At 49.0% G+C, this 13,382-nt stretch overlaps 1 protein-coding gene across 4 annotated transcripts in view; it reads left to right on the top strand.

Moving 5' to 3' along the window:
* Nucleotides 1-4,348: 4,348 nt before the first annotated feature.
* Nucleotides 4,349-13,382, top strand: part of LOC141731127 (putative E3 ubiquitin-protein ligase HECTD4) — a gene marked incomplete at its 3' end in the record, with an annotated part of 74,580 nt that continues 65,546 nt past the window's right edge. For all 4 annotated transcript variants that reach the window (XM_074554039.1, XM_074554037.1, XM_074554038.1 and 1 more), the window contains 1 exon segment: nt 4,349-4,823. In XM_074554039.1, the coding sequence (XP_074410140.1) occupies nt 4,653-4,823 (171 nt within the window).

Genomic DNA, 13,382 nt, shown 5'->3' with positions numbered 1-13,382 from the left:
GCAGCTGTGGCTGCCCCATCCCTGAATGTCCAGGACCAGCTTGGCCAGGGCTTGGAGCCCCCTGGGATGGTGGGAGGTGTCCCTGCCCCTGGGATGGGCTTTGAGGTCCCTTCCAACCCAAACCATTCTGTGATCCCATAATTTCCATTTTTGTTTCCTGTCCAATTTAAGTCAGGCCATCTTTGCAAGGTAGTGATTCATACTCTTTTTTTCCTATAACCCTTATTCATTTGAACAAAAATATCCATTTGTTCTTCCTCCCTCAAGCCCACCTTGCAATCTTCAGCAATTATTGCTCTTCTAAATGAGGAAAAATGTGAATATTGCCATTTGCAATTAAAATACATTTCTGAGGTTTGGAATTATTTGATTTCACTGTCTAGTTTCTTCCTTCTCCTCTGTCAAACACTGATTTTTTTTCCCCACTTCAGTCTTTTCTATGTTTTAATTGGAGAAACTGTATTTTTTAATCCCAGATAATGTGCCAAGAAATGCCAGTATTCCTTGGGTAGTGGCCTTATTAATGATGGCATTTGGGCTCCCTAAATAACAAGTACCAGGCAGAGGAACCAGGATTCAGGGGCTGCAAATCACATAAAAATAGCAACTTGTTTTTCTTTTTCACACATTTCTTAGTGCCACAATGGTCACTGAAAGTGTCATTTTGAAATGAACAGAAAGATGCACAGCAAAGCCTTGGGATGAAAAGAGTTTTCCCCACACATAATAGCTGTAAATGTAAAATTAAACTGAAGGCTGAGACAATGCTGCTTTAAATCCCATTACATAACAGGCAAATTCCAAGCAGGAATAGGGAATTTCCATTTGCAGCTCACAGGAGTGAATTTTTGCCCACAGCCCATGAGCATCCTCTGCTAAATCTCAGTATCTGTGATGTCCAGAGAAGCACAAGGACACAGGAGACCTGCACAGGAAGGAGCTGATCCCAAAATCCTGCCACCAGAGGCTGAGGCAACCACAGCACATCAAAGAACACTCAACATCTGCTCCAAAATAATGGGGAAAAAAAAGCAAAATAATGGAAGCAAAACAGTGGTTTTCTGTAGGAGCCTATTTACAAGTTGAGTTTTGTTCCTTCAGCTTGATGATCTGCGTGACAAAGTTATTCTGGTCTATTTTTTAAGTCATCCCATAAAGTATTCCAAGAGTTCTTTGTAGTTCTGCTGTGCCCCTCTGACTGCACATTGAAGCTGACATTTGCTGGTGACAGGCAGAACACAAATATGATTTTTTTTTTTTCCTTCCATTACACAACATCTTCTGCAGCACATTCCAGGCAAACTGGAGTGGGGTTTGCTGCATCCAGTGCAGCCCCAGTGCTGAAAATCCCATGTAGGAATTCTTATTCCAAGTTCATAGATTGTACAACACACTCTCAATTCCTGAATGGCAGCCACTTCAAATAATTTAGGAAATTTCATTCAGCAGCAATTATGTTATTTACCTGCAGTGAGGCAGGACAGGGTACATTTCTCAGTTTTATTCCATTGTTTTCATTCAATAACTGCTTTTTAACTTGGAATTGTCAAGTCAATAGCATTCAGAAGAACTCCAAACAAGCAAATCAATAACTATAAAATGGTGAATATCCTTTCTGTTCAGCTGGGGAAGCTGAACACAATGTGCAGGTCAGAGCCAAGGGGGCTGCTCAGGTTACCTCCCACAGATCCCACATGGATCAGGATCCTTCCTGGCACAAACTGTCACCGTTCCCCAGACAAAGGACAAAGCCCAGCCCTGCCAGGGAATAACGTGGCCATGCAGCTCCTCCAGCACCTCACCTGCTGTGGAAGCTTCCAGAGCCTCTCCTGGCTCTGAGCCAGCTCCTCGTTGCTGCCAAAGGCCTTGGCTTGCATCCCAAGGCAGGATTGAATCCACAGCCACACCAAACACGGATTCTCCGTGGGATAAAGCAGCCCAGGAGGCCTTGGGAAGAGCTGCAGCATTTTCACCTGGGTTACCCAGCCTGTGGAACAGAGCAGGTACACCCAAACCTCTGGGAAACACTGCAAACCCCTTCTGCTGATGGCTCCTTGCTTGTGAAGGGAACATCCCCTGTGACTCCCAGCTCTGCTGTTTGGGTTCATTTTGTGGAAGGTACTCACCAGCACCACGATGGTACCACAAGATCTAAAAATTGAAGGATTTTTTTGGTGGAATGTTACTCCCACTAAAATGCACACACACTCAGTGCTTCCCTCTGTTCCTTTCACGTGTGGATGAATGAAAACAATGTCAAACTCCCACTTTGGGAACAAAACAACAACAAAACCACCAGTGGCTGTCTCCCCATGACATGCTGTGACAAATCCAACCCCAGGAGTTTTCCCCTTGCTCCAAGGAACCTTTGGTAGCTGGGCTTATCTCCTCTGCCAGAACTCAGCTGCCACCTCCCACTGCCATAAAATCTTCCAATCTCAGCATTCCCTCTCTTCTGGCTCCTCCCAGGGCTCCCACGGGAGCACCAGGGTCTGTCTGCAGCCGTTGTTCTCTCTGTCACGTCTTGACCAAAAATAACAGATGCCCATGAAGCTTCTCCCTCATAAAAAACTTTTGGTAGCAGCTCTGCACACTCTCCCTGATCAAAAATTACTGCTGCACAGAGGCAAATAATATCTGTTTCTAGAATAAACCAAGCTTGGAGACTTTTCTGCTCTCCAGCACATGAATAGCAGGGATGTCCTAGCAAACAGTGCACAGAGCTATCACACAGATCTCTAAATTACTGCTTGTTTGAACTTACCTGAACCCTGTGTCAACTGAACTGGCCTCAAAAACAAGCTACACAATGGTGTGAGTGCTCACACTGCTGAATCAGGGCTACAAAAGGGCTTTGCATAGGTCCTATGTTGAGTGGTCATCCATTGCATGGAAAAAATATGCTTCTTCCCCACCAGATTTAATAGGATATAAAGCACGGGTGGTAGATCTCATTTTACTCCAGCTCTGAATAAGCTTTTCCTGCAATAGCACGGCACATTTGTTATAATGCACTAATATGTTAAATAATTTAATCTGATCAAACAGGTAAATAAATGCATAGAGCCCTATCTCTGCTCAGTTGTGCACAGTCACTGTTCCATGAAAAGCAGACACTTGCAATGGGAATCCCCACAGCAATTATCCACTAAAACTATTTAACATTTATCACCACGTCTCTCTCATTAACATGATTTGTCTCAGCAGCACGTCCTTTGCTGAACATCCAGGTACAGCTGCCTCTGACACTTTGTGCCTCTGAACAGGCTCAGGGCGAGGCAACTGAGGGTGAAATTAGGCTGAGAAAGAAAGATCAGTTTTCCTCTGGATCCTCTTTTTTCCACACACACTGAGGTGTTGCAACCCTTCTGCTTTACACCCTCTGGAATCCATAATTCCAGAGGTACAGATTTGAAGGGACGTACCTGCTTGCTCATGAGTTCTTTGGGAAAAGCTCCTTGAGAGGTGATAGGATTCCTGCAAGATGGTGACAGAAGGGGGCAAGGAGAAATGAAAAAGGGAAATAATTCTGTGAGGGGACAGACAAAATAGGGGCGAGCAGGGGTATGGGAGAGGAAAAACAACCATGAGGGAGAACCAAGGGGGACCAGCCCTGGAGGGAAATGGGGAGTTTCAGAGGGCCCAGTAAGTGAATCCAAGAGGTTGAGAGGGAAACTGAGGAGAACAGCACTGAGGGAGCAGCTCACGGTGGAGGCAGAACGGCGGAGGGAGCGGCCATTGCATGAGGGTGAGACCCCAGGGCAGTGCCAGGGCAGTGAGGTGAGGCCCTGAGGGGAGCGTCCCTCGCTGAGGGACGAGCGAGGGGCTGAGGGGAGCAACCCCTGAGGGACGAGAGAGGCGCTGAGGGAAGCAACCCCTGAGGGATGAGCGAGGGGCTGAGGGGAGCAGTCCCTGAGGGATGAGCGAGGCGCTGAGGGGAGAACACCCAGCGCGGGTGATCCGCTCCCCAGGTGAGGCGCTGAGGGGAGAACACCCGGTGTGGTTTATGCGCTCCGACCCGCTCTCCCTCGCGCGGGTGAGGTGCGATATGAGCGGGGTGAAGCTCTGAGGGGAGCGCTCCTGGTGCGGATGCGGCGCCGCGCCGCGCCCGGTGCAGCTGACCCGCTCTTCCCGGTGCTGTTGCCACCCTCCCCGCGGTGCGGACGATCCGCCGTGCCCGGTGCGGGCGGAGCACCGAGCGGAGCACACGCTCCGGAGCGGGTGAGGCGCTGCCGGCATCGCCGCCGGTGCCGGCGGAGCGGCGGGAGCGGCTGGGGGCGGAGCTCCGGCGCTGGGGGCGGGTCCCGGCGCTCGGGGCGGGGCCCCGCGGGCTGGGAGGGGGCCGGGTGTATTGTTCCCCGCGCGGTGCATGCCGGACGCGCCTCAGCCCCCAACATGGCGTCGCGCTGTCAGCGGTGTGTGTGAGGCGGGTGCGGGACGCGGGGCTGCGGGCGGGCACGGCGGCTCCCGGAGCTCCCCGGAGCGCCGCCGCCGCGGTGGCAACGCGCCGCTCCTCGCTGCTGCCCGCCGCGCCCCGGCTGTCCGGCGCTCAGGCCGCTGGGGACGCGCCTGCCCCCGCCCTGCCCCCGCCATGGGCGGGTAGCGGGACCCGCCTCGCCTCAGCCCTGCGGAGCCCCCCCGCCCTCCGCGCCATGGGGTCCCCGGCGGCCGCTTCGGCGGCCGCGGCCACCGACTCGGCGCAGTGGCTGTCGGTGAAGGAGGAGACCATCTTCCTGCACGACGGGCTGATCCGGGTCACCGACCTGGCCGAGCTGCCCAGCGAGATCATTGGGGTGGCCGAGCCCGGCGACACCGAGCTGGAGGTGAGGCGGCCCCCCGAGCTGAGGAGAGGGACGGGACAGCGCCGGGGCTGAGGGGAGGATGCCCTCGGCAGAGGGGCACGGTGGCAGCGGAGGCCTGAGGCGAGGAGGACGGGGGATGGGAGATGGGGGAGCAGGGAGGATGACTCGGGGAGGGAGGATGGGGGGCCGGCATGGAGGATGCTGCGTGCGGATGCCGGGTGCGGGATCTGGAGTCCGGAGCCAGCCGGTGTCGAGGCGTTCTGCTTGTCTTGAGTCCATCTGATTTATTTCGGATAATAATGAAAGTGGAGCTGGGCAGGAGGATGGTGAGGTGCTGATGTAAATGGAGGGTGAAGTATTGGTGCGTCCTCCTTGTTTTGAATCTTGGAAATCAGAGCCGAGCTCACGGATTTCAGCGTGGCCTTTGGCCCGTTTATTTTTATTGAAGGTTTTGTGTTTTCTTGCTGTTACTTTTAGGTGGTTTGTAATTGATCAGCACGCTCAGGGGTGCCCGGGTGTTTTATTCAGCTGTTGACAGTGATTGTTATTAAGGATCCAGGAGGGCAGCCCCGATTTTCATCCCAGCTTTTTTACCTTCCCAGAACTGCCCCTGGTGTTTGCTGGCTGCAGGCAGGCGGTGCAGCTGTTTTATCTTAGGAGGAGCCGCTGAAGGACTGAATGTCACGGATTATAGGTTGCATCTATTTGGTAGACTGCATTTTTTTTTTTTTCCCCCTGTGTGCCTCCCTTCTCCTGTTTCACCCCACCCTCCTCCCCGGCCGTGTGGCTCGCAATGACACAGGGGCTTTGTCACCGGAGCTGAGCGGTGGCAGCACACAGGGGACGCTCCAGCCGGAGCTTTATTCCGGCCTCTGTTTAGTCCCAGGCATTTTAGGCCGAAAAACCATTTTTAGTGAGGCTTTAGCTGCTATCTGAGCAGTCCTGACAACATTATTGTTCATTGGGCTTTGGGGAAACTTCCCCCAGCCTTATCTAAGGAAAGATATTTTCTGCCGAATGTGCGTTTTCTGTCCTGTGTGTTGGGACACTGGGGAATGGCATGGAGAAATCAGCTGCTCCCCTGCAATGGATGTTGGCAAATATCACATGAACAAGAAAAGGGAGATTTTTTAAGGTGGCTGACTTATCTCTGTGTGTATAAACATGGAATGGTTCTCCCTTGTGATCAGAGTTGCTCTGGCATTCAGTGCAGCTTGGATGCAAGAAAATATTTTGATTGCATGGCATAGTTCTAGAAGAAGAATTGAGTTTAAAAACCGTGCTAGAAAAATAAAGTGCTCCCACAGCATTTTTCATGTTATATCACAAGAAAGGAGGATATCCTTTAAAAAACAAACAAGACCTTATTTTAAGATCTTGCCAGCCAGGCCAGAAGTGTGTTCCAGCCTGAAACTTGACACACAGCTTCACTTGACAAACACTTCAGCTCTGGAGAATTTTTTGTTAGTGTTAGGAATGTTCTGAAACTCCAGTTGTTTGGGAGAGATAGGAATGGAATTGGTGCTACTGTGCCTTGTGCTTTGGCATTTATTATAACAAGTGTTGCAGCAATCCAGTGCCACTGATTCACCTCATTTTTTCTGCTCCAGAGATTCTTTTCCTGTTTGTGTTTGCAGTGCAAAACTTTGAAATAAATAATTAAATATGACTTTTTGCCGTGGTGCTTATTTTTGATAAGTACTGATTTTGACTTATATTGATCTTTATTCTTATGTCACAGCTTATTAAAACCTTTTTATTTCCATCCACTGATGGAAGTGATGATCACAAGCGATCAATTTCATTTTCAGATATCTGCAAATTGGTTTGGACTTTGGTATTGAGGGGGAAGGATTTTTACAGAATGAAATTTCGCATGGTGCAGATGTAAACAATTTAGCTCATAACTTTTCCCTGCCTGTTTTTTAATGCTGTTTTCATTGAAATAAGGGATCCTTTGGTGATGTGGAATGGCTTTGAGGAGCCATTTTGTGGGAATAGGTGCACACATCTGATTGAAGCGTGGCCATGCAATCGACTGCTACACAAGAGCTCATTTACACTCTTTCTACTCCTACTTGCAGTGTAATAAATATCTTTGAAAATGGTCCAAACAGAAATCTCTTGGGATGTGCTATTGGCCAAGGGTAGGAGATGCTGCAGCTGCTGCTTTGATTAGGAAACTTCTTTAATTCACTTCTTGTGCTTCATCAGTGGTGGTCAGAAGCCTGGCTGAATTAGGAGCTGAAGTGCTTAATTAAAAATGTATAATGTTTAATACTTTAATGGATTTTTTTTTGGGTGCAGAAATATCATTCTGGTCTGTTTTGCCTAAATATCCATTTAAAGAGTGTATTGGTGACTAATGTCAGTGTGTTTGGATGTGTTTCCTTTGTCCTTCTGTTCAAAGGTTCTGTCTATTTATAAAAAGAAAAGCAGAGGAAAAAATGTTACAGTGCTGGTGTTATGCCAGGAAAGGCTTATGGAAAGTTATGATTTTGTTATTTTGAATCCCATGCAACTTTGATTTTATCTTTTTGTGTATTTGTATACATTTGTATTTATACATATACACTTTAATGGTATGTTACAGGAGCCTTACTCCTAGAACAAGTTGAAAGAGAAGATTATGTTGAGTTTTAAAGGGTGTGGAGGTTTTTGCTCTGTTTTTTTTTTTTTCTGTGATGATGTGTGCTGACTTCTTAGATTGTTTCAGCATATTTACAAAATATTCGGGCTTTTAAAAATTGGATAGAATTTTGTAATGTTACACATGAACCAGCTGCTCCTGGTGCAGATTTCCCACCAAAACCCTCTAGTCAGGAGAGGCCTGGGTTAGTCAGTGATTACAGAAGCCTTTGGACCTTTATTTTAAAACCTTTCACACAGAGAAATCTCTGAAAGAGCAAAGTCTTCTCCTTCTTGGAGAGAGCCCTGAGACAGAGCTGGAGGTGTTCCCACGACATTGTGGTTGGTCAGTGCCCATCCAGGGGGACATTGGGACAGGAAGGGTTTAATGTTCCCTTTAGGTTCCTTCATGTGGCCCAAAGGGAACTGAGCACTTCCAGAATCTTCCAGCCAAGCACCTTCCCTGGAGTTACACCAGGAGTGTGGTCAGGAGGAGGAGAGGTCCCTCAGAGCAGGGAGATGTGATCTGCCAGCTCCCCACAGAACCCCAGAATGGTTTGGGGTGAAGGGAGCCTGAAGATCATCCAGAATCACCTGGTCCGTGGGCAGGGAGCCTTGGGGCTCTGGATTCCCAGGGAGCCTTGGGGCTCTGGATTCCCAGGGAGCCTTGGAGCTCTGGATTCCAGTGGAGCCTTGGAGCTCTGGATTCCCTTGGAGCCTCCCAGGAAGCCTCGGAGCTCTGGATTCCCAGGGAGCCTCGGAGCTCTGGATTCCCAGGGAGCCTCGGAGCTCTGGATTCCCAGGGAGCCTTGGGGCTCTGGATTCCCAGGGAGCCTTGGGGCTCTGGATTCCCAGGGAGCCTTGGAGCTCTGGATTCCAGTGGAGCCTTGGAGCTCTGGATTCCCAGGGAGCCTCGGAGCTCTGGATTCCCAGGGAGCCTTGGGGCTCTGGATTCCCAGGGAGCCTCCCAGGGAGCCTTGGAGCTTTGGATTCCCTTGGAGCCTCCCAGGAAGCCTTGGAGCTCTGGATTCCCAGGGAGCCTTGGAGCTCTGGATTCCCAGGGAGCCTTGGAGCTCTGGATTCCAGTGGAGCCTCCCATGGAGCCTTGGAGCTCTGGATTCTCATGGAGCCTTGGAGCTCTGGATTCCGTTGGAGCCTCCCAGGGAGCCTTGGAGCTCTGGATTCCCAGGGAGCCTTGGAGCTCTGGATTCCCAGGGAGCTTCCCAGGGAGCCTTGGAGCTCTGGATTCCCATGGAGCCTCCCAGGGAGCCTTGGAGCTCTGGATTCCCAGGGAGCCTCGGAGCTCTGGATTCCCAGGGAGCCTTGGAGCTCTGGATTCCCATGGAGCCTCCCAGGGTGCCTTGGAGCTCTGGATTCTCATGGAGCCTCCCAGGGAGCCTTGGAGCTCTGGATTCTCATGGAGCCTTGGAGCTCTGGATTCCGTTGGAGCCTCCCAGGGAGCCTTGGAGCTCTGGATTCCCAGGGAGCCTCGGAGCTCTGGATTCCCAGGGAGCCTTGGAGCTCTGGATTCCCAGGGAGCCTCCCAGGGTGCCTTGGAGCTCTGGATTCTCATGGAGCCTCCCAGGGAGCCTTGGAGCTCTGGATTCTCATGGAGCCTTGGAGCTCTGGATTCCCAGGGAGCCTCCCAGGGAGCCTTGGAGCTCTGGATTCCCTTGGAGCCTCCCATGGAGCCTTGGAGCTCTGGATTCCCTTGGAGCCTTGGAGCTCTGGATTCCCATGGAGCCTCCCATGGAGCCTTGGAGCTCTGGATTCCCAGGGAGCTTTGGAGCTCTGGATTCCCATGGAGCCTCCCAGGAAGCCTTGGAGCTCTGGATTCCCATGGAGCCTCCCAGGGAGCCTTGGAGCTCTGGATTCCCAGGGAGCCTCCCAGGGTGCCTTGGAGCTCTGGATTCCAATGGAGCCTCCCATGGAGCCTTGGAGCTCTGGATTCCCAGGGAGCCTCCCAGGGTGCCTTGGAGCTCTGGATTCCCATGGAGCCTCCTAGGGAGCCTTGGAGCTCTGGATTCCCATGGAGCCTCCCATGGAGCCATGGAGCTCTGGATTCTCATGGAGCCTCCCAGGGAGCCTTGGAGCTCTGGATTCTCATGGAGCCTCCCTTGGAGCCTTGGAGCTCTGGATTCCCGGGGTGCCTTGGAGCTCTGGATTCCCCATGGAGCCTTGGAGCTCTGGATTCCAATGGAGCTTTGCTCTGGATTCCCATGGAGCTGGGAGTGCAGCTCCTCCCTCAGTAGCTGTTGGGATCGTGTCTGTCTGTCTGTCCCCATCTGGTGCTTGGACTCTTGCTGAGCTCAGTTCTGTAGGACAGAGGTGCCACTGGGCAGGTGTGGCTGTGCACTGAAAATAATTACCTTTAATTGAGTGGAAGGTAAAAAAAAAATAATAAAAATGAAACAAGTAAGGAAAAGGTGGTGGCCTTTCCTCTTCCCCCCAGCATGGCCTGGGCTGGCTCTCCACAGAGAGGGTGAGGAGTGGAGTGCAGTGCTCTTTTCTCAGCATGTGCCCCTCCTGTGACTGACTTGTGTTTGCCATGAGATGCTTTAGACTGGAAGGTTTCTGCTAAACTTGGAAGTTTTCACCCATTTTCCTCCCAGCCCAGAGCAAACATTTTGTCACTTTTGCCTGATTGCTGAGGGAGAGAGCAGTTCCCTGCAATTATCTGGGTCAGTGCTTCCCAAACCTTTCTGCTTGTGACCTCTGTGCCACCTACAAGCGTCACCTCTGTCGTGCTGCACGTCCCTGGTGCCACCACCACCAATTGACTCCTTCCTAAGTGGGTGACCCTTCCTGGGGTGGTGACCTCTGACTGGACAGTGCTGATCCAGCGTGTGGCAGGCCTGGAGCAGCCTCATCCTCTGCCAGGACCTGCAATTTATTAAACTTCTCCCATATGGACCCCTGGGCCTCTGACTTGTATTTTAGGTAACCTTGGAGAGAAACATTAGGAAACTTCTCAAGGATGATTTTGCAAATCTGTTTCCCAAATATAGACTTTGTTACCAATTGCAGCTTATTAATTCAGTGATCTGCACTCTCAGATGTTTAAATGACAAAGATTTTCTTTACCTTTTGCAGTTGTTTTCACCTACTACTTGAGTAAGAGCCAAAGAAATATTTTAATGAACAAAAGAAAAAAACACTTTATAGCATTTTATTTATTTACAGCTTGCTTGTTCTCTGTAATTCATCTCAGATATTTCATAAATTTGTATGGTTACGAAAATGATTTGGGATAAAATTGTAAAATATAGTGATATCTTAGTGCTTATTTGTGAGCAATGAGATTTCCAGTGCTTTCACAAAAGAAAACAGTTTCTGCTTTTAGCTGAGTAGTTAAAAACCTGCACTGCTCACACAGAGGCTTTGAACAGGAGGATAAGGTTAAAATTTCTTGGAGCAGAAAAAATTGGAACAACCTTGAGACTTGTGGTTTTTTAACTGCACCACTAAAGCTGATAAAACATTGGGGAGAAAATGTTCACACATGTTTGTACATTGGGCATGTGGTGTAGCAAGGAAAATGCTTAGAGAGGGGCTGGGAGATGTTTGAGAGGAATTGAAGGTGGGTTCTGCTTTAGAGAGGGGCTGGGAAATGGTTTAGAGGGGCTAGAAAATGTTTGAGAGAAATTTAAGGTGGGTTCTGCTTTAGAGAGGGGCTGGGAAATGTTTTAGAGAGGAATTTAAGGTGGGTTTTGCTTTAGAGAGGGGTTAGAAAATGTTTGAGAGGAATTGAAGGTGGGTTCTGCTTTGGAGAGGGGCTGGGAAATGTTTTAGAGAGGGGCTAGAAAATGTTTGAGAGGAATTTAAGGTGGGTTATGTTTTAGAGAGGGGCTAGAAAATGTTTGAGAGGAATTTAAGGTGGGTTATGTTTTAGAGAGGGGTTAGAAAATGTTTGAGAGGAATTTAAGGTGGGTTTTACTTTAGAGAGGGGCTGAGAAATGCTTTAGAGAGGGGCTAGGAAATGTTTGAGAGGAATTTAAGGTGGGTTTTGCTTTAGAGAGGAGCTGGGAAATGTTTGAGAGGAATTGAAGGTGGGTTTTGCTTTAGAGAGGGGCTGGGAAATGTTTGAGAGGGGCTGGGAAATGTTTTAGAGAGGAATTTAAGGTGGGTTTTGCTTTAGAGAGGGGCTAGGAAATGTTTGAGAGGAATTGAAGGTGGGTTCTGCTTTGGAGAGGGGCTGGGAAATGTTTGAGAGGAATTTAAGGTGGGTTTTGCTTTAGAGGGGTTAGAAAATGTTTGAGAGAGGAATTTCAGGTGGGTTTTGCCCAAGGCAGCTCTGTGCCGATGTCCCAGCCATGCCAGGAGCAGGAGGGCTCAGCACAGTGGGACACAAGGACACAGGGTTGTTTATGGAGCAGACTCAGCTGGGATGTGTTTCAATCTTCAGGGTACCTTTAAAACTGTCACTTGTGCTGTTTCTCTTACAGAATAATCCATACTTTTTGTAATTCACTCTTTTTACATGGTTTTATTGGTGTTTCCAGAGACAAAAGAGCCCAGTAAACAAGTGGTGCTGCCTCTGTTAATTCTGTTCAAGAGGAATGGCCTTGTACCTGTTATGGGGTGGGCAAAGTAATGGAATTAATTTTTCTCATGCTGCTTTTAAAGATATTTTACAATTTTGAGATTTGTACCTCCTGTGGGATGGAAATAATCCATATTTAATACTCAGGGGGGTATAGGGATATAATTGATCCTGATAAATGTTCCACCATCCTCATCTTCACATGTGAACTTCAGCCCATTGAACTCTGGAGAGAAAGAATTAAATATTGTTGGGTAGATTTAGAGGCTTCCCTTTCCAGTATGCAAGTTCAGGATGAAAACCTCTCTTTGTGCACAACTTCCCTGCTCCTCAGTCCCTGGGTAGCAGAATTAAAATACAAACCCCCCACAGGCCCCAGGGAGGGGACAAGGGGCAGGAATTGTAGCCAGAGGAGAAAGCTGCCTTGTGGTGACAGCTCACTTTTAAATTTACTTGACAGGGTCATAAAAGCTCAGGCTGGAACTCTCCATGTATATTGGTGTGTGTTAATTGCCTTGGTCTGGGATTTACTATCAGCAGAGAAACATGGTGCCCTGAAAATAGAGAATATCAGCCCCTCCTTCCTGGAGCAGATTTGGCAAAAATTCTGTTTAATGGGAAGAATTACCTGGGTGAGGTGATGTAAAAAGATAAATATTGGGTACAGTGGGAAGATGGCACCTCCCCATAGTTCATCTAAAATCAGTTTCCTTTTGTGCTTCTCGATGTTGAAGATGTCAAGGACCAATTAGAGTGATTGAACTTTGGCTCTACCATTTTCTAATTAAAATATTGACTAAAATTGATTGAAAAGATCAAACAAGGAAATAGTGTGTAAGGATAAGATACTGTAGAATTAAAAGAGTGACAATTAAACTATTTAATGATGTTTTGAGTGATACACAAGTAGCTTCTCACAGGATAACTTGTGCTATGGCAAAGTGATGTTTGTTCCATCCTCTCTGATTCTGCTCAGTCAGGAGTGGTTGGAGTTTGGGGTGATGGATCAGGGGCTGCTTCAGTGGGGTTTGTGTGGGGCTGGGTTTGGTGCCTGCCCTGACACCTCCCCAGGTGCTGCACACGGAAATCTCGAGGCACCCAAATCCCAAATCAGAGCTGAGGCTCAGCTGTAAATCCTGAGGCAGCAGGAACGGGAATTTTACCTTTTATAAACCCCGCTCGTTGTGTTGTTTGTATCAGAATTTGTGAAAGAACATGATGAGGGTTTCTTGTATTTTATTTTAACTTGTTTTGACTTCAGATATTTGGAAGATGACAAGCTTTGCCTGGAGATATCCTGGCGAGGGCTGGGATTCCTGTGTGGAGCCTTTAATGGATGCAGAGGGAAGCACTGGTGGATGTGGCAGTGCCAAGTGAGGCTCTGGCACTGCTGGGCTGGGTTTGGCTGC

The sequence above is a fragment of the Zonotrichia albicollis genome, chromosome 18 (assembly GCF_047830755.1).
Source record: "Zonotrichia albicollis isolate bZonAlb1 chromosome 18, bZonAlb1.hap1, whole genome shotgun sequence".
NCBI lineage: Eukaryota > Metazoa > Chordata > Aves > Passeriformes > Passerellidae > Zonotrichia > Zonotrichia albicollis.
This window is presented reverse-complemented; position numbering and strand designations above follow the sequence as displayed.